Consider the following 27200-nt stretch of genomic DNA (forward strand, 5'->3'; position numbering starts at 1 on the left):
AGCTAAGTTCATGGAGATAGGAGGCAGACTTGTGGTTTGCAGGAAATGAGGCAGATGAGATGGGACCTAGTATGACGAGTGAGAAGTTTCAGCCTTGGAAGATGAAGTGAAGGGACGAGAGGGTCATGATGGCTGCACATGACCTGAGTGAGCCACACCACTGAACAGTGCACACAGAAGTGGTTACGATGGTTATTTAAAGTTACATATTATTTTACCACAATGTAAACATATCTAAGTGTTTTTGAAAGAAAAGAATTAAGATGTTCAAAACAAAAACAGCAGACAAATTAGCTACAGATTTGTGACCAGCAAAAACCTAAACTTAGGTCCAGCCCCATGTACGCTCTTTAGTTGGTGGTTCAGACTCTGAGAGTGCAGAGATGCACTCCTTTAATCCCAGCATTTGACAGACAGATGGCGGGCAGATCTCAGTGTGTTTGAAGCCAGTCTAGTCAACATAGCCCCTGGATGTTCCAGGATAGCCAGAGTTATCACATATTAGACAGAGAAGCTTTTACGGGGAGGGTTGGGAAGAAGCAGACGGAGCAAAATATGACAGCAAGCCATTAAGCAGCATTCCTCCATAGAGTCTGCTCCAAAGCCTCCTTGAGTTCTTGTACCAACCTCTCTCACTGATGGACTCGGTGTGGAAGTGCGAACCAAACAAACCCGCTCCTTCCCAAGTTGATTTTCACCATGGTGTTTATCATAGCATAAAAAGCAAACTGGAACACCTGTCTTCTACTGTAACTATGAAGTGTTAGGTCAGTCCAGGGGTACATAGGACTCAGCAGCCTAATGGGCTGCTACAGTGATTTCTCAGGATCTATGCCCAAATACGTGTGTGTGTGTGTGTGTGTGTGTGTGTGTGTGTGTGTGATCAAATCATTAAGCATAGATGAAAGAATAATACACATAATTAAAAGTGAAAAAAATCACTACAGATACAAACCACACCAGAAATCCTAAAGCTTTCGTTGAAAATTATGAAGCTCTATTCAAAAATTAATGTGATTAATTTCTAAATAATATATGCAACTAAAACCAGCTATGGTGGTCCACACCTATAGTCCAGCACAGATAGCTGAAGCAGGAGAATTTTGAGTTCCAGACCGGCCTGGGATACAGAAATAGTTCCTGTCTAGAAAACACATGCACACAATTAAAATTGACACCAAAAGTTCTAGAAGATCTAATATGTTTGATGGGAGAAATTCAGAAACATGGACAGCTCTTAGGCAGTTCTTGCCAACTTAAGCAAAAGCTGACTAAAACCAATTAGAATCATCCCTCAGTGTCCTTAGGATTGGAACTCCCATGCATACAAAAGTATGAGAATGCTCAAGTTCTACAAAGTGGTATGGCGTTTGGATCCACCCCATATACCCTCTTATTTATATTGTACCATCTGTAGGTTATTTATAGTGTAAATGATATGTGCTTGCTATATTGCACCAACAATGGAATAGCAACAAGAAGAGATGCTGCATATGTTCAGTAAAAAATGTAACTTTAGAATATTTTTCATCCAATTGATTGAATGCAATGGTACAGAGAAAAGCTATGGACAGCAAAAACCATAAGGCAATGTTGACATCACCTCAGGAATATATTAATGATCTCACCCCTTAAGTGTTCTGTTAATGAAACCTTCTACTGGGGAAAATTGAAGTTTCTGGTCCTTTCTATGGATACTGGGAAGGCTTTGACAGAAAGATACCATCTCCATTTTTCCAGACAACTGTAATGGTTGAAAGGATACATGTATAATTTTTATTACGATGAAGAAAATACATGTCTTCATACAAGTAAAGTTGTGCATCGTTAAAACATCCATCAACATTAAGAACAAGACAAGTATGCAAACAAGCCAATTACTGTTCTCAAGTGCAATTCGACAGAAAAGGAAGAAAGATAGTAGGAAGAATGAGTTAAAGGGAAACCAGATGCAATTGTGGTGACGAATTATTTAACATTAACATACAAAACCCAACCACTGTCCTATATACTTGGCTAGAAAACCAAAAGAAACGTAAACTGAAAATGGTAACCAACTGATAGGAGAGCCAGAAATAAACAGCAAGAACTGTTCAGTTTTTCTGAACAGCCCTACTGACTGCCGTAATACTACATTTGAGTACAAGCTGAACTTGTGCTGCTCCCTAACAGAAAGACCTGCTGTGTGAATCCATTGCGACCCCAGTTCATAGCACAGAGAATAAGAGGGAGGGGTCAGAAAATAGAATCTACTACCAAGAAAACTTTAGTAAATCAACAGCATTGAGACAGATTAATCAATGGAACAGAAAAGCACTTGGAGAAACATAGTTTCCACAGAAGGTGACAATCTGAATAGTGTGGAGTCTCACTGCATTTTAGAAACGCTTTATTATATGTTGTGTATCAGTGACCACCCTAGGACATAAGCAACTACACCTTTATCTACATTTCCTATAATGAGTCTTAAAGAATGGAAAATTATAAAGGCAAACAAGTGGAAATGTTAAGTTTTAGAAAGAAAATATGACTAATTTATTTGTAATTTTAACACAGAAAGGCCTCTTCAAACCTAGATGGCAACCGTGTTCCACAAAGTAAAACATAAATAAACTAACAACACAGAGTTTTAAACTTTCTAATATAAACACACAATCAATGAACACCATAAAAAACCAAATGACAAATAAAAGTTAAAAGAATAAAAAAACTGAAATTTGTATTAAAGTTATAAATATTATAAAACTGAAATTACCAATGTATATATATATGAAAACTTCAACCTTGCTCATAGTAAAATGAACCAAAATCAGAATGTTTTTGCCTCATCATTTTTACCCATAAGATCAGAAAGGGAAAAATTAAATCTGAACATATTTAACAGCAGTAAGCTGAGAATCTGGCCTTTTAACTTAGATAGGGATATCCACTGACCAGCTCAGGGAGGACCATCTGGATATATTTATCTAGAGTCTCACATAGTCTTAGGTCCAGTAGTTCCATTTCTAAACTGGAATTTATACACAAAAACTTTGGCAAAGTACGCACCAAAATGCTAACTATAGACTTGTGTATAAAAATAAAACTTGGAAATGTTGCAGCTATGTGTTCATCCCTAAAAGGCTGATCCAATAAATCATAAGCCACCAATGGAGAGGAACTCTAAGCAGCTATTAAGAGGAATGAGGTAGACCTTTAGACCATTATGGAAAGCTCTCTAGGACAAAAGACTAGGTGCCTAGCACCTTTCAAACACGAGTTCTAGGAAAGCAACAACCAAGTCTGTCCGTGTTCTCCTCCCTCTCTCTGTTCCCACCTTTCCGTTCTTTCTCTCTAACACTGTCCTAGGAGGAAATGGGAGCAAGGAGAGACCGTTTTGAACTGCACACACCTAACTATGAGCACAGCTATTCTTTATCATTAGTTTATAACGACAATAATTACTCAGATAGTCAAAGCAATAGCTAGGGTTCAATTTTTACCAGTAAGACACAAAGCCTGGTCTTTGGGTATCAAAACATATCTATTTGTTTCTAGTTACTTTAATCAAAAAGCATAATACCAGCAGAATACTTTATACCACTTGATGATACTGTATGTAACAGATGCATGCTGGGAATGATCCTGCTCCGGATGGGGGGTGCTGAAATCAACAGTCTCCAAATTTATCCATGTCACTCTGCAATATCTCCTCTCTTCAGCCACACACACACACACACACACACACACACACACACACACACATACACAGTGCATACATGCACGTGCCCATGTACATACAGAGCACCACCAAGCCTTCATCTTTCTACAGTAAAATTAAAAATTAATGGTTGGGAAAATGTAAGTATTTGGCTTTTGTTATTCTGAGAAATCTAATCTTCTCTCGTGATTCCATTTCTGGAGTCAGAAGTTTAAAGTTTCTGGGAGTTTCAGAAGCTTGATATAGTTTTAATCCTCAAGAAGTTCAACAACACTATCCAACAGTTTTTCTTGGTAAAAAAAAAAAGCCTCTCATCTCATTAACAAATAAAGATGGGAAGTGCAAACAGACTGGTATGAGCTATACAGCCAGAGGGACCTTAGCTCAGAAGAAGGAAAAAACATAAACAACACTTCACACCCATCTCCAGTGACTCCAGGACAGAGTGAGCTTTGCATCTGAAGCCATAGGAAAGCAGATCCTCAGAAGCCTAATTCTGACGGTACTAGCTTTGTATCTGGATGAGTGACCCACAGCATCGCTCCACAGTTCCTGTCACACAGGAGCCCAGAGGGGACTAAACTGATTCTTTCTAGCCCCACATGGGGAAAAAGCCATAGGGTATGTGCACTTGATGAGCAGCAGTACAGATGCAAAACCTTCTAAGACTTGTGAAGTCTGACATGCACAGCAACTAACATGCTTTTATTTTTAACACACACACACACACACACACACACACACACACACACACACAGTTTTGGTAAGTTTCAGCTAGTCCTTAGTTAACACTCAGAACTCTATTTTCCCTTCAGGATTTATACAAACAAATTCATTAAACTCCTTAGGACACGGGACATGTCAACATGAAGGTTGGGGGTCATCTGAGATCTACAGGGGCCAAAGCCTCAAAACCCTTTTGGCTAGGGTGACTCCTAGTTTTGAACTGATGTAACCTGTGTGCTAATTTAATTGTCAGGACAAATCTACAGGAATTAGCTTGCTTAAAACATCATTTAGAAGGCCAACTTTCTCCCTGGTATAGAGTTGTCATTAGAAAAGACAAAGATGATAAATGATAGATAGATGATAGATAGATAGATAGATAATAGATAGATAGATAGATAGATAGATAGACAGACAGACAGATAGATAAACAGATAGAAATGTAAGTTGAGTCACAGAAAAACTAGCAGAGAAACTAGCAGAGAAGTTTGCAGTTTGAATTTGTATTTGCCTTCCTTTCTCATGGCAGTTGTTGAGATGGATCCAGTGGGGACGACTCTGCATTGGTTTCAGCCTGGGTCTGCACATAGCAAAGGCAGACAGCAAATTCTTGTGAGCCCACGACAAGGGGCATGCTTCCATGCACCAACAGGACAGGCCTCTACTGGGTTACAAGAGCCACTAAGATCTATCCTATAGGGCTGTCCAGAGCAGGCAAACGACCACGTAGTGCCCCTGCTGAGTACAAGGCTATGCCAGTGATAAGTGAGAGAAGAGTAAACAGAAGGCTGCTGGGATCTTTTTAGTTAAAGTAACCAGAAAACTAAGTCTCAAGATTGACAGCTACAGGGATACCTCAGAGTTCTTCCATTTATCACACTGTGGAGTTAGGACCCCAATTCTCACCCTCCAGATTCTCTTCTTATCTGCGCATTTCCTACGCGATAACATTAAGCAAAGTCTTTGGACACAGCCTCCACAAAGTTTGGAGCTGACATGAGGATGCCGATGGTACAGATGATGGTAAAGACCGAAAAGGCCATGAGGCACAAGCGGTCCACCACGCAGGCTGCAAACTTCCATTCACTGCAGATCACCTCACTCTCGTCTTGGCAGCGGAAGCGGTTGGCGATATAGCGGACCTCCTCCAGGATCTTGGCCAGGTCGGGGTCCCCATCAGAGGGGTGTGCACCGTGCATGAGGTGCTCATCATGTGTTGGGGAGCAGGCCAAACGGCCACATACGACCCCGGAGTCTGGAGTTGGGGCACAGTGCATGCCCTCCAGGCCTCGGAAGCCAATGTAGAGCAGGTTGCCATTGCTGGTGGGTGGCCCAGCACCGGCATTCAGCTCCACACTGGCCAGGCTGCAGCGCCGAGGCTTGTGCTGACATGCTGGCCGCACCTTGTCCTCTCCAGGCCTCTTCATGCGCAGAAACCATGCACACCAGTTCAGGAGAATGATTCTGGTCTGCAAAGAAAAGGGGATGTCAAGAGCACCTCAAGATTGTATATCAGAAGAACCCCCACAGAAATGTGAGCCCCCACAGTGGAAGATCTGCTTTACAGATTGTAGGGAAAACAGATACACTCCCCTGTCTTCTCAGTGGCTTTATAGAGCAAATCAGCGAGGAAACCTGACAAGAATGGAGTCAAATGTTAACTGAGGATATGACCTATGTAGGTTTATCACTCGGGGAACAAGCTGAAGTTCCCTCAGGGTAGACACACTGCACCATTTATGAGAGAAAAAGGCAGCTGGGTAGGTAAAGATGTCGGAGATGTGTATAGAGGGAACACCATTTCTTTCCCAAGCTTTCCTTTTATTTCTAGAGACCTGTGGATCTAATTCACTGGCTCTCATGCAGACTGTAAGCTCCCCTGTAAGGAATCCGCAATATGTCAAGATTCCTAGCTTGGAGCAACTTCAGGGTTCTAACTTCGCATAACCACATCTCTTGTAAGTAACTTTGTATCTTTGCGATGTTGGTTTTAAATGTTGCACCAAAATTATCAAGAGACTCAATGGGAGACAGAAAATGAGGATGATGGTCTCTAATCTGTTCCCAGGAGTTGAAAGGACATGTTGTCCTCCATGGGTGCCAGGTTGTTTAAGGCAAAGACATGAAGCAGCTTGTTTAAACCTTTGTAAATGGACTGTTGGGACTCAGAGTCCTGTGAGAAAAACAGATGGGACATTAATATGGAAGAAAGTTTGGGTGTTTCTAACCCAACTCATTAGGCTCTAATGACGAAAAGTAAGAACATGTGTGGGACATTATGCTTGTTGTGGGGATACTAAAAAAAAAAAAAAAAAAAAAAAAAAAAAAAAAAAAACTGCACACAATGCGCCGGGCACCGGCGACCATAATGGCACTGGTGGGCTCTTCTCATCTCCGCAGACTCTTTGGCCTGGGGCTCCTAAAACTCTCCACCCGATTCGCTAAGTTCCGGTGGAGATTTGCTACCACACCAAACCCACGCATCCAAAGTCCATGGCTGACTGGAGTGTTCCGTACCGTTCTCTCACTTGGAAAATAAAACTCTCTCAGGGTGACAATCTTACATTCCTTGTGGTTTCTTGCCTAGCATGTTGGATTGCCACCTCTTGCGTTAATCAATAACAAATGGGGCACCATCCCACACTATGACAGGCACCAGTGGGCCACATGGCACCTGAGGGGCGTTCTCATCTCTGCAGACTCTGACCCTTTGCTCTAAAATCTCTCTACCCAACTCGCTATGTCCCCATGGTGGGTCGCTGCCACGCCAGCCCCACACACTCAAATTCCGTACCTTTCTCTGGAACTCAGACGAGTCACAGTGTGAAGGAAAACACCACACAAACTTAGTTTAGAATCAACAGGGAACTCAATCGCTGGACACTAGCTACTAACATACTAATTAGTAAGCCATATTAAATTAGATCCTTCGGTGGCCGATCCTGGCGGATTCGCCATCTAACCAGGGACCCGGTTCATTACATCTTGTACCCCAAATTCTCTCCGTGTCCAAAAAACCACAGGTTCCATCTCTCCTCCTCTTTTATGCCCCTGTGACCTGGAAGTCCCGCCTACTCCTCGCCCAGTGATTGGTCCTCTGGAATCTTTCTTCATTAAGGGAAAGTCCTTGCCACATTTCACCCTTCCTTCCAGTTAAAAAGGAACTTTTCTCTCAAATGTAAGCTGAGCATAGCTATTACTATTCTGTAATTTACAAAGTACAAAATAAACATAACACCCAGTTGGCTCCCTGACTGGGAATCAAACCCCTCAGCTGTCCACGGAGGTGAGAGCGCAGAATCTCAACCACTAGACCGCTGACTGTTAGGATCCACCATGGGAACATAAGGAGTCAGATTGAGAGATTTTCAGAGCAAAGGGGGTGCCATGTGGTCCGCGGTGCCTGGCATACTGTGGGACGGTGCCCCATTTTTTATTATTTAACGCAACATACGCTGAAAAGACAGGAGCAGGTATTAGCACACTCCTTATGAGTACAGCAGGGCCAGGAAAGCTCCCGGACAACAGTGACCCCTGCTGGTGTGCACATAAGTGCAGGGTTGCCCAAAACAAACGAACAAAACCCTCATCCTTTTATAAATTATTTTTAAAAGGCTGAGGGCTGTAGTTGGGTATCGGAATCCTAGTTTATCAATCTGGCCCTTAGAGAGTTTTATAGATGTACAATGTCTGATGCACAAAGGGTGAAAAGTGACTCTGTGGGTTTACAGGTTTTGTGTTTTGAGGCAGCTGAAACCTCGATCTCCACAAAGACGATACTTGAAGACAGTCTCAGTGTGTAATCAGTGGACCTTTTCCTTAACCACTTAGATACACTTGTGGAAGATGCAAGTTATGGAGTTCATGTCTGTAGTCCTTGACTCTTTGGCAGTCATTTTTATAGCATCTTATCAAAAATTGGAACATCAGGCCTGTAGCAAAAGAGTGAGAGGCACAAGAAAGGTCAATCTTAGGTTCCTCACCGCTGGGCAGCCTTGCACTTCCAGTGGCAGACTGAACTGAAAGAAGCTCATAGCTGTATGGATTTTTCAAGATCAGGAAGAAGCAGAGGCATATAGCTATCTTCTCAGGAGCCTGGATCTAGTCAGTCATCCCGGAGACATGAAATGAGAATAAAGTCTCCATTTTACAGATAAACTGAGGCTTGAAGAAGGTACTAAATTGGATCAAGGTCAGCCCATTATGGTGTCAAGAGTGCTACAAGCCTCATTTACCAGAGGAACCCTGGGTTCTCTTCAGAACACCCTGGATTCTCTTATCACAACTTTCTTTAGAAGATCCTAGAAGGCCTGTGCTAGATCTCAAAAGAGGCTGTCAAATTATATGTGAATCCGAATCCAGAGGCAACTGTGCACACAAGGGTTGAGTAGGGTTGAGCACCTCTCCTGCCACAGGGAGGTCTGTGTGCCATCTGAAATGCATCTGCGACTAGTATGATCTGTGTTACCAAGTCTGTTTTGAATTCCATGGGCTGAATCACTAGCTTTCAAGAATAGCACATCTCCAAATATGGAATCATTCTGTCAGTACTTATCAAACCGTGCCCATGACCTCTTCTGTTAGCCTACAGTTTTGTTGTTGCTTGTGCAAATGTCACATAATGTCATTGCACCCAGCAGTATCTTCTTCATAATAGCAACAAATCATAATAAGAGTTCCCTGGAGACTGTTTAGATTCCAAAGACACATAGAATGAGTGAAAAATGCCGCATGCTTTATAAAGTGAGACGTAGTCACTTATGTTTTACTTGCAGCCAATTGGTTTTAACGACCTTTTATTCTGAGAGGCTTGTGATAGACAAATGCCCTTAATTAAGATTCTAGGAGAATAAAGTGGTACCAGTTTCATTGGAAATGGCTTTGTGTCTCTGTGTATCTATTCCTTTATCTTCACACCAGCCAAAATACTTAAAGACATAAGTATGAGTGTATTTTTTGTGTTAGCATAAACACTAAAGAAAAAAATAGGGAATTCATTAAAATGGTTACCAATATTTGTGGTTACAGAGGATTGGAGTAAAAGAGGGGACAGAATTCCTTATGTCTAATGTTGATTTTACTCTTGCTTTTGAAACAGGTGGTGTGTAACCTGCTTCAACTGGATGGATATGCGGAGAGACAAATAAGTCACACCTAGCTTAGTTTGCCCTAGTGTATCATGAGGCTAAGAAAGAGGAGAATATAGGTGAATGTCCCTATGCTCTGTAACAGGACTGATTCCCGAACTGCAGCAACGGCATTTGAGACAGAAGCACGGAGGCTGAGCACATGCTACAGCTGGTGCTATGAACTTTATGTGGGATTTTATTATGTATATAAGACAAGTAGAATAAAAGGAGAACTAGCACTTTTACGAGGCCACTGGAAAATAAAAAGTTCCCTTTGCTAAGTTAGGCCACTGTAAGCTATTACACAATGACTGTATTTAAAAGGTTGGAAGCCCTGTGTTCTACTGGGGATGTAAATGCATCTTTTGCTATATGCTGTGTTTGACACATGGTTGATTCCTAGATTTCTTTTTGGTCTTGAGTGCTATTGAATGGGTCTTCAGACAGGTTCCTTTTAGGATGGAGAGGGCTCTTCTTATCTTTAGACAGAAAGACAAGAGATATCTGCAGGGCTCACCAATGGTGGGCAGTTAGGGCGACTCCCTTCTACCTTGGGTTACATTCTAACAAAGTGGGGAAAATCTGGGCTCAGACTAAGCCCTAGTCAATGTCTCTGTGTACCAGATTCAGATACTGAATCCTAAGACAGCATGACAGGTAAACATCAGAAGCTAATAGTCTGGTCTGACACTTGCAGGTATGGGGAGGTGATGATGTACCCTAGGCTAAGATCACATCCATTTCCTTTTGTTTTGTCTCTTATCTACTGGGATCTATTTATCTTATATCACAGGTTTGGGTAGAAACTTGGTCCGTTGCAGCACTGGTTTCTGTCTTTGCTAATTCTAGTAAACCTTAGGAAAAAGAAAACCTTTATATGTATTTGAACATGTACAGATAATTTTCTTATAGCATCCCCTAAACAATATAGACTAAGAACTACTGGAATGGCATTTATGCATCAGGAAGTACCATATGTCTTCTGAGGATGATCTGTAGTACACTGGAGGATGTGTGCAGGTTCTGTGCAAGTGCTATATAATATTTCCTACCAGGAGCTGGGGCACTTTCAGACTTCTCTATTGCCAGGAGTCCCGGAACCAGTGCCCTGTAGATACTGAGAAACGCTCATTCTGGTTCTCATTCTTTTCACTCCTCAGTCTGCTGTGAAGCTCCAGCCATGTTACTTCATGGCCACTCCCCTAGTTCCTTCAACTGCTACAAAGTACTTCTCAGTGGAAGAGCATTTATAGAGCACTGCTAGCAAGACACAGAAACAGCCCGTGTGGAGTCCTGATCTGTCAGGTCAGTATGAAAACACTGCCACCTCAGCTGCATCATCCTCAAAGACAGTCAGAGGAGTGGAGTCTGTTTAGGGGGTCACTAAACAATCCCCTCGGGGAGAGTTGTAACTCCACAGGGGCACAGGACATACCCACTTAGGCATTTTGCCACCATCAGGGTCATGGTGGTGATATCTCAGCACAATCACTGTCACCACTACAGAGAGGCCCACGATGATCATGGTGCTGGCGAAGTACTGTGCTGTGGAAAGAACAGAAGCAGTGTGAACCTTGCAGGTCAGCAGCACCTACTGGGACGATAGTTTCCTATCAGGCCATACTGTGTGGTAATACTGAAAAAATAGGCTATAGTCTAATAACTATACTTTTAATGGAAAAGGAACAGACAGCCTAGACCTCAAAGACTTCACTCCCACCACAGATCGGAAGTGGCAACTCTCCTATTGAAGCCTAAAAGTCCCTGACAGCATACAGTTTCCGTCTCCATGGCACCCTGACTAGGAACTAAGTGCTGTATGCAGCAATGAGAATCAAAACCTAGCCTGGACACAGCATCTTTCACATGATCCCCTTCGTTTACATCTAGAAAACTATACAGATATGGGGTCTTCCTATTTCTGTCCCTCATCCCTCAGCAGAAACAGCTAGCATAGATAAAAAACATATTTGCTCTACTCCCATCTAAACACTTATTTAATAAACTGATACCAAGCAATTTCAGGAGATAGTAACTAACAATTAAAATATGTGATTTGTCCCATTTATAATAAAAGATTGGTCAAAAAGCAATATCCAGGTAAAGTAATGAATCTAATTTTAAAGTCTTTGGTTCTAAAGCAGAAAGTATAAATGGGAGGAGTATAGGAGGAAGGGGCATTCCAGGGGAGACACACGCGCGCGCGCGCGCACACACACACACACACATATACACACACACCACAATAAAACCACCACCACCACCACAGATGTCCCTCTCTCATTTTAAAAGATGAGTCATACTCTGGCTGTCTTGAACTTCTGAATCCTCTAATCCTCTGCCTCAATGTCACAATACAGAGACAGAGCCGACAGTTACCCATCACCACTCATAGCCATTTCTTTAGCTTAAAGGCAGGCCACAAATCAGAACATCTCTTTCCTATCTCTCCTGCTTTGGCCTAGGTATGGGCCATGATGTTTTGCAATAGTTACAACAAATCTTGTGCCCACAGCAGAGAACAGAGGGGGTAGAATAAATCTCCAGAGCCTTGAAGGATATGTTCCTCCTTCTCCGTGTATCTGCTGGGTTCCCCTAGGCACACTTAAGCCCTTGCCTTACCTATCAAGGGCACAGAATCAGATGTTGCTGGCATGATCTCAGCCACAAGCAGCATGAAGACAGTCAGAGAAAGTAAGACAGTTATTCCTGAAACAAAAAGATTGTGAGGAGTTCCTTAGGCAGAACAGAAAAGGAGGTTGAAATTCCATCGCACAGGAGCTCAAAAAGGTCGTTTCAAAGCACTAGCGATGTGCTATATGTTGCCGGTGCTATACAATAAGCCCCATGGTTTCTGTATGTACAGGCATATGCAGTTTTCTGGGTACAGTTCCCATCACCTCCTAGAACCCAAAGGAACCTCAAAAGGAGACAAACTTAGAAATTGCAGCTTTGAGAGAATCAAGCAGATGATTACTTTCAAGGTCTTTACCGCATTAATACTAAGAAGCAGTTTAACACAGCAGGATCAGGAAACCGTGTGGCCAGAAGACTTGGTTTCATTCAGGTCTTGACTCTGCAGCTTAATTAGCTGTGTGACCTTGGGTAAGCTATTTAACATTCTCAGCCTTATGCTAAGAAGATAGATGATTTGTGAAAGCTTTCTTCAACGCATTAAATATGTATTTATTTAGTAATTTTGTGAAATAAGAAACTCATTCGTTCAAAATCGCACTTTTCATATCTTCACAGGGAATTATAACAGACTGCACTTTATTGTAACATGTACAATAATTTACAATTTACAGATGCAAGCTGATATTAAGATAATGTGTCTACCATCCCTACTGGAAGCTGTCTAGCTGCCACTGAGGAGCAAGGTGGGTGGCAGTAAGGGAGAGAGATAGCCCATCAGGGTAAAAACTGATTTACTCTCTTGCTGTACCCTGTCTTCATCACAGGACCAAGGAACTCCTGGATCCTGCCAGATTCTCAGGAAGACATTCTGTCTCCTTACGAGCCAGAACCAGAGTTTCTGATATTGTGAGGCCGATCCTGGCACACAGGTCCATGGATAATAGTATTTTACAGGCAACTCCTGCACGGCCCACAGCATCTGTAGAGATAGCGTCAGAGAAAAAAAAAAACCACCGATACTTACCAAGAGAGATTTTCTCTCCAGAGTCTGCAGGCAGCAAGAATACCAGCAGCGCCAGGGCTGAAATCAGCACACAAGGGATGAGCAGATTGAGGCCATAGTAGAGTGTCCTACGGCGCATGGTTACTGTGTAGGTGACATCTGGGTATGGCTCTTTGCAGCACTCATAGAACTTCTCATTCCTTTTGCCAGGGATTCCTGCAAGGGGTGCCAGAGAAAGGAAGGAAGGAGGTGTCATCATCATCACATCATCAGGTCATCAGAAGATACTATCATCTTTTTTTTCTCTCAAGTGTGTACTACCCAGGAACACAGCCATCAAAAAATGATAGCTGATAGGTGTTTGAACAAATCCTTACTGATATGCTATAGCTAATTAAAGGTATCCCAGTGATATTCAAGCAAATATATATTAATGTTAGTATATGTAATTAATGTTAATTAATGTAAATGTTAATTTTATAGCATCACAAATGCAATTATAAGCAGGTGCCACATAACAGTGTTTCTGTCAGAAAATGTAAAAAGTGCACAATGGTGATAGTCCAACCATACTATCAGGCTAGAATGGATCCCACGAACACACAAAATCTGTACCAACATTGCTAGTTTGACATCATATCACTTACTGACTCTGTAGCTGGCTTGCTTTGTGTACTGTAAGTGAATTCTGTCATGTTCACACAGTAAAATTACATAATGACACTTTTCAGAATGTGTACCTTATGGTAAGTGACTCATACTAATACTGGTTTGGATTTTGAAGAAGTGCAGTATAGGCTCCTATTTATAAAAAATAGATGTCAAAATGGCTACAGAGAGAAAAAAAATCAAACAATTTTTTTAGAAAACTCTAAGTCTTAGACTTAGAGATTTGCCAACAGGGGGTAAACTGTCTTGCAGGCATCATGTCAGGAAGTGTGCAATTTCTAGAAAGAACAATTTCTCAAAATCTCATATTAGTTTAGAAGATTGAAAATGCTAGAGCGACCAGTTTGCTCCCTGGCCTAGACAGGCCAATGGATTTAGGAAATTTGTCACCACTCTGATCGTCACTATTTTCAAACTACTTGACTCATCCTTTGCATCCTCCCATCCTATGCTAAACTGCCATTCATATTCTTTGCTTTAAAACCCAAAGCCCATCTCTTCCCTGCAGAATACTGACTTGGTATCTGGTTGAACTTGTGTCTTCCAACGTGAAATTTTGTCTTGTGCCTAAACATTGCTGTGCGTACTTTCGGCTGAGCCCCACTTGTGATTTTCTTCATTCACACCATCACTGCAATGTGTAGTCCAACCACACCACAGGACTAGAATGATCCCGAGTACACAAAACTTGCCCCAGCACTGCTACTTTAACAGCCCCACCATGGCTGTTTGCTGTGTTTGCTAATTGCTTTCTGCTTCTCACTCTGGAGCACTCAGGACATGATGGAAGAGACTGCCAAGTGTAGTAAATGAAAAGAACAGTGGAAAATCCCCAAGTCCTTCAGCTCACACAGGCAGAAAAGCACCTTTCCTTGGCGATACAACGTCTTGGTCTCTGCTGATCTTACCCATGAGATCCCATTCTCCGTTGGGGATATAGCTGCTGATATCTGCCTCTTGCATTTGCAGGTCCAAGGACCACCCTCCATAGGACCAGGACCCAAACTTCAGTTTGCACTGCTGCACATCAAAAGGGAACCAGCGAACATCAATGTAGCAGGAGCTCTTGAATATGCCTATGCAAGCATGGGAAGTGATCAGAGGATTGAAATGGAGGTAGCTGAAACAGGCTCAAAATATACAGCAGTTTCTATAGTCTGAGCACCCCCACCTCCCAAGCTCTTGCTACACCTACTTAGGGCAAACTGGGATGACTCCACACCCCACCCCACCCCGATTTTTTTTCTTTGCAAAAATCTCTAGAGCAGCTCAGCCAAAACTTCATTGCTTTCTCAAATTAAAACACAGTGCTAGCCTCTGTTATGGGAGGCTTTTCTTATGAAATTGTGCAAATTATTCACAGTAAACTTTATTTGCCATGGGCACATCCAGACTCTAAGCAATATGAGAGAAAGGACGTAATAAATCTCAGAGACGTTGATATAGATGATAAAGAACTTAGAAAGAGAATTGGAAAGAGGTAGGGAGATGCTGTTGTTTTTAAGTAGCAAATTGAGAAAACATTTAGTTATTTGAAAATTACACACACACACACACACACACACACACACACACACATATAATTGCAACCTGTTCTGTTTTCACAGTTGGAATGAAAGGTGCAAAGTTAAAGACAGAGTTTGAATGCAAAGGAAGATTCTACTGAAAGAGCTAGAATTCTCAGAAGTAGATTTCCCATAAGATCATAGTGAGGGGACATAATATATCCAGTCCACATTTTTATGGCGTGTGCTCTTGCCTGCCCATAGTTGATTGGACTGTACTAGAAGGCACATATGGCTGAAATGCCCCAGTCCTAGTTGGGCAAGGGCAACATATTTCACATTTCTTTGAATTAAAAGACTGAATGGAGGAAGGAACTAAAAGAGCTTTACACATGTACACTCCGCTACACACCCATTGCTGAGATAACATAATGAACTGTCCCTTTAAATATAATTTAGAATCTCAGATACTTGGGGAGATGAGTCAGGAGGATGACAAGTTCAAGGCCATCCCAGGCAATTCAATGATTCCCTGTCTCAAAAAAAAAAAGGCAGAAAGATTAGGGATATAGTTCAGAAGTATACTATTTACTTAGTATGTTTGAGGCTCAAAATTTGATCTGTAATACTATAAAAAAATTATATACCATATATACATATATGTATATATGGTATATGTATATATATATATATATATATATATCTTACAGAAATACTTCAGATGTTCTCATGAACTTGAAAGTCACTACTGATATTCCCCTACCATTAAAGGGCTGAATTTTCCCTATTGTAAACTGTATTTAATTCCACTTCTATAAAAAGGACCCAAGAAGACAATAGAAAAGATTCAAAGATTGTCTGAGTATTGCAGCAAGAACCGTTAACTGTTGTGAGCAGTAAGGGGTGATGGAAACACTCTAAAACTGGATGGATCATGGTGGTCCTCTCACTTCAAATGCATAATATGTAAATTCTATCCCCATCTACCTGTTAAAAAAATAAATACATGAAGAGGGCTAAAGATATGGTTCCATGGTTAAGAACACAGGCTGCTCTTTTTGAGGACCCAGGTTCAATTCCCAGCACTCACATGGTGGCTCACAATGGTAACTCTTTGGTTACTCAATTTAAAGTGTGTTAGAAGACATCGTTCAGCCTAGTCTGCAAGGGGCTTGCAGTGCAGAGGAAGGGCTGGAGTAGGCAAGCAGATGATTTAAGACAGAAAGCCCGAGAAGCAACACTTCTTTTAATCAATATAAACATCAGTGAGAGGGATCTGTCTCTGCTAGATTCAATCACTTACTCATTCATTTATTGACTCGCAGCCACCTGCAGTTGAGGAGTGATGGATTATAAGGTGAGCAAACACAGATTCTGTCTATAGAATTCTTATCATTTGCTAACAGGAAGAACATTTTAAACAATAGATAGGCAAAGCCAGCTTTGCCGCGTGCTTGGAGATTAGGGGTGGGGGCTGAATGCTAGAAAAGGTTGTGGTAGGCATTCATGTGTAGTTATGAGAAGTTGTATATTCAAGAGTTGCATATGTTGAGAGGGTGTTGTGTGTTATGAGCGTTGAGGTAACAGTGTGGCAGTGGGTTACAGATTTATGATGAGCCAGTTACAATGAGGAAGATAATTTTTGAAAATCTGTCAAAGGATAAGGTAAAAAAAAATTAATCCCTATATGCTAAAACACACCTTGAATGTACATCAGAGGGCAGCAGTTTCTCAGGCTGTGGACTGTTCAACAAGCAGCCTGGGACCCTGGGTCTCACAGTAATGACAGGCAGGGTGACAAGTCAACCCCATAAAGCTCTTTACCACCAGGAGGTTAAGAAGGAGGAAAGAAACAAGTTGACAAACAGATCACCAGTGGGTGCTCCCTAGAGAGCACTGGTCCTTGCATCTAGCTTGTGAGTCATCTTGGGTGCATAAACCCAAGATGTGAACCCAGAATGTCCACCGTCTTCCAAACACTGGAATACCTGGAGAGTTACTGTGCCAATCAGGAATAGATGAAAGAGAAAAGCCTGCCTCTCATGTTTATGGGCACAATGAAGAGTGGGAATTAACATTTGTAAAAGTATATGACAGACTCTGGCAAAGACACTCTGAAAGGTGATGTCAATATCATACAGAGATGACACCCAGAGTGAGTTGAAGAGACATGTGAGAGTTCTGATTGGAAGGGAAGGGAGAGTGGGAAGAAAGCATGGAGCTAGTCCTGCCCTCTAAAGAGGAGCTAGTCCTCCCATCAGGAGGTCAGTCCTTGGGACTGATGCACATAAGTGCTTAAATCTTCTCACTGGAAGGAGGTCAAGGTCTTACCTGGAGGGAGATACTGGCAATGCCCAGATGCATTCACCAAAACATTGGTGTGGAACGTGGCATCAAAGCGTTCATCAGCACTAGAAATGGGAAAAGGATTCATGAGTCAGTACCTCCAGGCAGTGGGTTTCTCAGGGCCCTTAGAGCTGTTTTGCTACATGGAAGAGTAATGGCTTTTTGAAGGCTTCCTACGTATAACTGGACAATCTCACACCTGTCTGAGAGCAAATGTGGCTTACCTGGAAGGTCTTCTCATGGAAGAGTCAATGTCCTCCTCCATTTCATATGAATTGTGATATAGTTTCTTTTTTGTGGCTGTGATTAAAGTACCCCGACAAAAGCAACTTCGGGAATAAAAGTATATTTTGGCTCACAAGTCTAGGTTATAGGAAAGTCAAAGCAAGAACTTAAAATCTTGCATGGACAGTCAAGAGCAGAGAGAATAAACACAAACACCCCTGTTTGCTTTCTTTCTCAGCTAGCTTTCTTCTGTCTTACCCTGCTCAGGACTCCCTGCCATGGCATAATACGATTCCCGAGGAGACATGAGCAAATAGCTACTCATCCTAGATAAGGGGCCCAGGACAGACTAAAGTAAGGAAACCAGCCAAGTCCTACTTGATGAACTAGTAGGTTTCATTGGAGGGGAATCTATTTACAGGAATATGGGTAAGGGGCTACTTAAGGGGCAGATATGACTCAAGATATTTGCACCATTAAAATCTACCCCCAAATTGGTGACAGCTTCAAGTCTCTGGAATGGGTTTCACATTTGACTAGTGTTTAAAAAAAAACCTTTTCTTTGAATGACTAAAACCATAGGTGCAGGATCTGGGTACCAGCAAGCCCAAGAGCTTCCAGGAAACAGTGGAGATAAGGTGGTGGGTGGATGGCAAATTAAGTATTTTACATGAATGTACCCAACTTTCTCCCCTATATTTAAACTTCCTACAGGCAGGAGGTATGATTGGAATAATGAAAATACACACATACCAGGAAGATAAAGCAACTTTTAAAACTAACAGCTCCTGCCAGTCATCTCTTAAATTTTTTACAGTCTTATGTTTTGAGATCTGAGATGTCAATGGCCCTGTAGAGGCTTCCCTTTTGACATAAGGCAATTTCTAGAGAGAGTGAGCAAGTGTCCTAGTTTGCTTACTGTTGTGATGATAAACATCATGGCCAATAACACCTTAAGTTGAATAGGGTTTATTTGGTTGGCAGGTTACAGTCTGTCATCAACGGATGCCAAAGCAGGAACGTAAGGCAGAAACCTGGAGTCAGAATTGAAGCAGGGACCACAGAGTAATGCTGTGTATTGACTTAGTCCCCATGGATTTCTTAGCTCGCTTTCTTATTTGTATAAGAAACTATGTGCCTAAGGGTAGTGTCTTAGTTAGGGTTGTTACTATTGCCGAGATGAAACAACACGAGTAAAAGCAACTTGGGGAGGAAAGGGTCTGTTTTACTCACAGTTCCACAGTTCCACCTCATCATCAAAGACATCGAGGGCAGGAACCCACACAGGGCAGAAACCAGGAGGTAGGGGCTGATGCAGAGCCCATAGAGGAATGCCACTTACCGGCTTGCTTCAGTTGGTTTGCTCGGCCCACTTTCCTATAGAACCCATAATCACCAGCCCAGGAGTGGCCCCAGCCAATGGACTGCCTGCCCTCCCCCATCTGACTTTATGGGGGCATTTTCTCAATTGAGGCTTCCTCCTCTATGATGACAAGCCTGTGTGTTTTATTGACATAAAACTTGCCGGTACAGGCAGCATAACTCACAGTGGGCTAGACCCTCAACCATCAATCATTACTCAAGAAAATGTCACAGAGATCTGTCCACAGGCCAACCTGATTGGGCAATTCCTCAATTAATGTTTCTTCTTCAGATAATTGCAGTTTGTGCCAAGTTGGCAAAGCTAACCAGCACACCACGCTTCAAGAGTCCCTTCCAAATCTAAACTAACCAAATCGGAGCCCCACACCTACCACCTACTGTATCAGGCTCTCATAACCAGGCCCCTGATGCCCCAAAGCTGCCAAGTAGAAAATGTCCCTTACCACCAGAACCTGCTATTACTTATGTTCAGTCAATGGTAAACCCATTCACCTTTTAGGACTGATCAACTCAAAGGAAATCAAAGGAAAGACACTGCCGGCTTTCTCCCTCTTATGTGCCTTCTGCCTCACATCCAAACCAGAACCCTGAACCTTTCCAGGGTGTTTTACATCCTGCTTTTGGAGCAACTTGAAAAAAAACACACATAAAGCAAAAGAAAAATCTTTCTTAATAATAATCATTTTCTTGATCAAAGTCAACTCTATGAGGCCTTAAATATCTACCCTTTATGTAAATAAAAATAAATTGCCTGAAGAAAACACCAGCAGGGATGGGGAGATAGTTCACTGGGGTCATGAAGACAGGCACGGCTGTTCACACCTGTAGCTACAGCATTGGTGGCCAGAGACAGTTGGATTCCAAAGCTCGGCCAGCTAGCATAGGCAAAACAGTGAGCCTCCAGCTCAGGGTGAGATCCTGTCACAGGGCAGTAATGTGGATAGTGATAGAGGAAAAACACTGGGTATCCTACCTGGCCTCTGAGAGCTTGCACACACACACACACACACACACACACACACACACACACACACACACACACACACACACACACAAACGCACACATTCTCTAAATAAATAAATAGAAAACCCAGGCATCCAGTCCAGGTGTTAGCTACACACTGTAAAGTCCCACTCAATTTAACAACCAAGGTCCCCAACTGGGACAGCCCATGCAGACAGCACCTCAGGAAGCCTGCTCTTTGCCTGAGGTCCCTCAGTGGAAAACGCAGAGTCACAAGGCATCAATGATCCATCTTCACTGAGAGCCACACAATCACCAGTAAGTATTGAAGACATTTAAAGATAAAAGAAATTTAAAAATCCAATGAAAAAGATAAAAAAATTACTACTTAAAAAAAAGTAATATCCTCTCCAAATTCGAGGATATATTACAACTGGGAAACTGAAATTAAAGCTGTGGTTGATGAAGTAATTTTAAATGCATGGTGGGAGGTTCTGCTGGTAAGCATCACAGAAGACAAGTGGACCAAAAATGATGAATGAATGCCACATAAAGGACAAGGCCAGAGCTCACGTCATTGACAGGAAGACAAGAGCCAGAGAGGGAGGGAGCGAACAACCAAAGAAGAAAACACACAAAGGAATTGTCTAAGCAGAAGGGAACCATTGGAGTGTGAAGGCAGAGAAAGGTATTTATATGAAGGCCAGAGAGCTAGAGTCCCACGCATCTGTCCTTGGGGAGCTTTAGAAAAAATGAGAAAAGGATGCCTCTTGAGAGGCTCTGCCAGAGCCTTACTGATACAGATGAGGATGCTTGCAACAAACCATCAGACTGAGCACAAAAACCACAATGGAGGAGTCAGAGAAAGGACTGAAGGAGCTGAAGGGGTTTGCAATCCCATAGGAAGAACAACAATATCAACCAACCAGACCCCCACAGCTCCCAGGGACTAAATCACCAACCAAAGAGTACACATGGAGGGACCCATGGCTCCAGCCGCATATGTAGCAGAGGATGGCATTGTCTGGCATCAATAGGAGGAGAAGCCCTTGGTCCTGTGAAGGCTCGTTTCCTCAGTGTAGGAGAATGCTAGGGTGTTGAGGTGGGAGTGGGTGCATGGGAGTGCAGTGGGAACATTTTCATAGAAGCCAGGGGATGGGGGAGGGAGAATGGGAGAAAGGGGATAACATTTAAAATGTAAATATATAAAATATCCAATAAAAGGTCATTTTTAAGAATGGATGGATGGAGGGAGAGGGGGAGGGAAGAAACGTATACTCAACTGGGAAGAGAGAACAGGGTCACTGTGATATGCTATACAGATAGCTAGAATCATACTGCATGGAGTCATACTGCAAAGGTAAACTCTGGGTTGGCAAGAGATGGGCATCAAACAGAAGAAGTGTTCTGGAATGCAGGCAGTGTTTTGCTATGTAGTCTTGCCTAGCCAAGAACTCTAAATTCTCTTGCTTCAGTCACCTGAGTGCTATGACTATAGTTGTGCATGACCACACCTAGTCAGCATTATGGATCTGATTAAAGGGACATCTGTAAAATCTCCTAAGAAGAAGTTCTTTTGATACTGCCGTGGCCCTTGTTCTGATCAGTCCTAAAAATATTTCTCATTTTTTAAAAAAATATTATAACAAGGAAAAATATATTCAAAGGGGGAAATGTACAAGACTTAAATATGAAACAAAAAGATGATGAAGTGTAAAGGGAAGAAAGGAAGCCATTCATCACAGATGGATTGGGACAGATCTACCTCCTTACACAAAACTCCACAGGGAGGGAGAAAGGGTGGAAACGGGCTCGGCTACATCTGCACATGATTGTCAGTGAGCCCCGTTATAAATAAACTGGAGGGGAGGCTGACTGACATCCAGCATCCACACTGACTCAGGAAGAGCATTAGGACTTTCCAGCTTTTTCTGAGGCCCCAAGGCTCTTTGGAAGCATGTTAGAAAATGTTTATTTTCTTTTTGTTGGGTATGAAAAAGGATATAAAAATCAACCTACATTCAAATGACTAGATCTCAAGTTTTAGCTCTTCAAAGCAACCGGTGTATTCATGTGGTTCATCGTCCTTCAGTCTGGGTGAAAAGTGTAACAGCGTCTTCTCTTCCCCTGAGTGCACAGACACTCGAATCTCTTACACATGAGTCACCACATAAACCTTCAGCCTCCCACTGCCCTTTTAAAAGTTCATGTTTGTGCCCAGGGTTTCTCACAGTGAACCTCTGCTTCTACCGAGGTTGATGATCCACAACAGCCACACAAGGTATCAGATGTGTACTAAATCCCAGAGTTTTTGTACATTTTAAGCTTGGGATTTTCTTCTGACTGATTTTTATATTTATAATAAATACCACCATGGGGCATCTGTTAGATCCATGATTCAATTATGAAAAGAAGCAGTTACTAAAAGCTTTTCCTTCGAGTATTCAGATCAATTCAATTGAAGAGTTCTCAAGACCACAAGAGAAATGGGCTACATACAAGATAAGACACTGTTGCCAGTAGCAACAGCAAACCTGGGTGGCTGCATGATTTCTGAATGATGTTCATCCGCACAGAGCACTGAGATGGACAGGACTGTAACACTGCAGACACTGTCCAAACAGACTGCTGTGTTCAAGGTAGCAGTTTCACCATTCCGTCCCACAGGCGAATTGATTTCATCAATAAATGATACAAAAGTAAAGTTGTGAAGGAGATTTGTGCTAATACTACTTTATCTGTTCTGAACATTAAGGCTAGATAAAAGATGTTTGGAAAGAAAAGCCTGTGGCAAAGCTCTGAGTTTAAAAATAGCTCTCTCTCAGAAGCTCAAGTGTCCAGAGACAGTCTTGGATCTCAGAGGCTCTGAATGTGAACAGGTAACCACATGGCCCAGCCTTGTGCCAGTAGAGGTGCCCTCGTAGACACCAGAACACAATAGCAACTGTGTAAGAATCTTCACCCTCAAAGCTGTTGATGCTGATGACACTGGAGGCCAGCTCATGGAGCAGTGGTTCTCAACCTTCCCAATGCTGCCACCCTTTAAAACAGTTCCTCATGTTATGCTGACCCCCGACCATTAATTTATTTTTTGTTGCTACTATATAACTGTAATTTTGATACTATGACGATAAAGAATTGAAGTGTAAATATTTTTGGAGACAGAGGTTTAGGAAGCTGGACTCTTCTGTGTGTAGGTTCCACAGTTTGAGAACTGCTTTAAAGGGTCCCACTTCACTCTTTTCTCTGCCTTTGTGTGTATCTGAAAAGTTTGTGTTAGTTTGAAAAAAGTAAAATCTACCTCTCCCCCTGATGTCTGGAAAATGCAATACCTGTGCATAGTTTTTAATGACCTCAGATCTGATCCCATTTGTCCCATCAAGAGCTGCCTTTCCAGGCTGCCTCAACTCTTCACCGAAGAGGACATGAGCCTGTACTTAGTATGAGGAGAGCTCTGAGCCTTGTCCTCACCTCTAGCCACAGAAAGGACAATGAGAAAATACTAAATCAGATATTCAGATTGGGGTCTTCCATCTCAAGATAGTCAGGTGAGTTGGGCAGAGACATGCAGGTGAAAATGAAGATATCCATGTTAGAGACCATAATTGCATTGTACATCCGGGGTAAACTGGAACATGGAAGCTTTGGGAAGCTGCACTCTTCTGTGTGTAGGTCTAGCCCCAAGCAGTTATGTATGGAAAGGGTCTTGGAAACAAACTGAAGGTGCTCATGGGACTCCAGATTCTGTTTTCAGGGCCAGTAAAAGTATAAGAAACGAGAATCTTCAGCCCTTAGCTAGATAGCATAAGACAGGACTCACGGATCTCTCTTATGAACACCTCCTCAGCTCTGACAGAGTGACTGGTTCTACATCAAAGAGAAATCTTGTCCCAGCCACATAAGCTTTCTCTACAGCATTGACATCTATTGCACAGCAAGGGAGACCAATCCTATGTCAGGAAGGTGAAACATGACCATGTCATCTATGAAGGAAGAGTCACTGACCTGAGAAAAACAGTGGGGTAGCAATCTCTACAAGGCTCAGCAAGACCAACACCACGAGACAAGTATTGACCAGAATAAAACTGTATGCAGGAACTAATAAAGAATTTTAAAAGGCATCCAGGTGCACTGTATTGCTACATACTGGGTATGTAGTTACAGATACTAATATGTAAAATCCATCATGTGGGTTAAGAATGATTCCTGATAAATGAGATCTCATGAGAAATCAGCCCATTCCCTCTGAGCTCCAAGTTAAAAAAAAAGATAAAGATATGATTTATCTAAAAACAACAACAAAACATCAGGAAGGGAGGCAATCCAGCTGTCTCAGAACACAGTAAGTTTAAGGCACCATTTATTTCTAAAGAAAGTGAAAAGGTAGTTTCTAATAACATGTTAATATATAAAGTTAAACTTTCATGATATAAAAAAGGTCCATATTCAGGTCTCTGTAAAACAGATAAACAGTAATAGATTTTATATACATCTTAGTTTTACTTTTTTATTCTGTGTCTGCAATCGGCTATCCATGCACTCTATCACATCACATATCCAGAGAGATTTGAATATCATCAAATTTTCATGCTCATTTCTAAGATCTTAGGACAGTGGTTCTCAACTGGCCTAATGCTGCAACCCTTTAATACAGTTCCTTATGTTGTGGTGACCCTTAATTATAAAATTATTTTATTGATACTTCATAACAATAATTTTGCTACTGTCATGAACTATAATGTAAATATCTGTGTTTTCCAATGGTCTTAGACAACTCCTGTGAAAGGGTCATTTAACCCCATCATAATCCACAGGTTAAAAATCAATGTCTTAGAAGTGGTGGCTGAACACAGGGAGGAAACTTCCAGAAGAGTACACTCAAGAAAGAGAATAATCCATGGGCTAGCACCAATCCCTAACACTAAAAATAATACTCTGTTATGCTTGCAGACAGGAGCCTAGCTTGGCTGCCCTTTGAGAGGCTCCACCCAGCAGCCAACTCAGACAAATGCAGATACCCACAGACAATCATTGAGAGGCGGTCAAGGACTCTTATGGGAAGAGTTGGGGGGGCGGGGTTATTGAAGGCCCTGAAAGGGATAGGAACTCCACAGGAAAACCAACAGAGTCAACTAACCTGGACCTTGGGAGCTCTGAGAATGAACCATCAACCAAGGAACACACACAGAAGCTGGAACAAGGCCTCTGGCACATATGTAGCAGACGTGCAGCTCAGTCTCTCTGTGAACCCCCCAACAACTAGAGTGGAAACTCTCTCTAAAGCTGTAGCCTGACTGTGCTGGCTTTGGTATCCATTCCCCCAACAGGGCTGCCTATTCCATCCTCGGTGGGAGAGGAGGTGCCTACTCTGGCAGAGACTTGATGTGCCAGGGTTGGGGAGATACCTAGGGGTTGGGGACACCTTCTTAGAGGAGAAGGGGAGGGCATGGGGGTACCAGAGAAGGGGGACCGGGACCAGAATTTGGAATGCAAATAAATAAATAAAAATTAAAAAAGTAAAAGATTAAGTCAGTTGTTAAAAAGACCTGATTTGCCAGACTTTAGCAATGGTATCATGGGAAGTAGTTTACATAAATAATGATGTTTAATAAATGATAGGATTCAAAAATAGGAAGGAAAGAGAATAAAATAAAAACGTGGCTACAAAGGACAGAGAGGCTTCAGAAGGCAAGGAAAAAGGTTGGGGAGAGATAGAAAGATGCAAAATAACAGCTATGCAAGGTGACTAAATACACAACATGGCGATTAGAAATAATAAGAGTTGTACTGTTTGCAGGTTCCTTTTATGAGTGGAGTTGGCTGACCCATCCCTCCCAAAGGGATGAACAGCGATGGAAGATGATGGGCACATCACTGACTTCATCCTAGTGGTGCTTTTACGTTTCTATCTCCCCTAATATACTTTAGATATAAAGAATGCCATTTATTTGAAGTATCCTTTCTTTTCCAAATCCACATTAGATTCAATATAATACCACATAGGCTTCTGTGATAATTACAACTTGATTTAACATTAGATAGGGTTCTAAGAATCTTCTAAACACGACAGGAAGATACTATAGAACACTAACAATGTTTCTGCATGTTTCAGATTGGGTCCAGCTGAACCTACTACCCTGAGGAAAGTGTTTACACCCAGCAGGGCATGCCCTTCAAATTGGTTCTTTCTTTTTAAATTTCTCCTACCTAGTTGAGCTTTGGCTCCATATTATAAATCTCAGGATCTACTGGTCCAATCACATGAAGATCCTGCTGGAGCTTTAGTTGTAATAACATTAAATTTTGCTTGAGAAAATGTGCTGTCTTCGTGGCATTGTGTTTACCAGGCACTGACGTAACTAGACATTTAGGAAGGTTTTTTCAGTGAATACGAATAATGTTTAACACCTACAGACGCTGGCCATAAAAACCATCACATCACATTTTCTAATTGTTTGTGTAAGAGAATGGAAATATATTTCATATTTTTATTATTTTCCCTATCAAATATATTTTGTGTAGACTCCTTGAAAAAATTAATCAATGATGATACCTTATGCCTTTCTAGTTTTTTTGTCCTTTTACTTTTCTTATTTAAAAAATATGTGGTTTCTAGGATTTTTTTCCATGATGGCAAATAATAGTTTTATTTTGTGCCACATACTATAGTCATTGACTATTTGAGAAGCATTTCCATAGCCTTCAGGGGGTGCCAGAAACAGACAATGGCACCGGCTACTATGTGTGGCCATATATGGCTTGGTAACTTGTTCTATTCGTTTATATATCTTCGCAGATATTGTCTCTCAGACTAAAATTCAGACCGCCAAAGGTTATTCAGTGTCAAATGAAATAAGATACCAAGCCATGAGAAGACAGGGATATATCAAAAATACATCTTACTAAGGGGGGA

At 41.9% G+C, this 27200-nt stretch overlaps 1 protein-coding gene across 3 annotated transcripts in view; it reads right to left on the reverse strand.

Annotated features, from left to right (window-relative positions):
* Positions 1–2776: 2776 nt before the first annotated feature.
* The window catches only part of Chrna7 (cholinergic receptor nicotinic alpha 7 subunit), a 120946-nt gene continuing 96522 nt past the window's right edge, over positions 2777–27200 (reverse strand). For all 3 annotated transcript variants that reach the window (XM_032893475.1, XM_032893477.1, XM_032893476.1), the window contains 6 exons: positions 17701–17780; positions 14773–14940; positions 13217–13411; positions 12178–12264; positions 10991–11100; positions 2777–5895 (listed from right to left, as the gene is read on the reverse strand). In XM_032893475.1, coding sequence (XP_032749366.1) covers positions 5377–5895; positions 10991–11100; positions 12178–12264; positions 13217–13411; positions 14773–14940; positions 17701–17780 — 1159 coding nt within the window. In that variant the 3' untranslated portion in view covers positions 2777–5376. The remainder of the gene's footprint in view (positions 5896–10990; positions 11101–12177; positions 12265–13216; positions 13412–14772; positions 14941–17700; positions 17781–27200) is intronic.

Source organism: Rattus rattus, chromosome 2, assembly GCF_011064425.1.
Source record: "Rattus rattus isolate New Zealand chromosome 2, Rrattus_CSIRO_v1, whole genome shotgun sequence".
Taxonomy (NCBI): domain Eukaryota; kingdom Metazoa; phylum Chordata; class Mammalia; order Rodentia; family Muridae; genus Rattus; species Rattus rattus.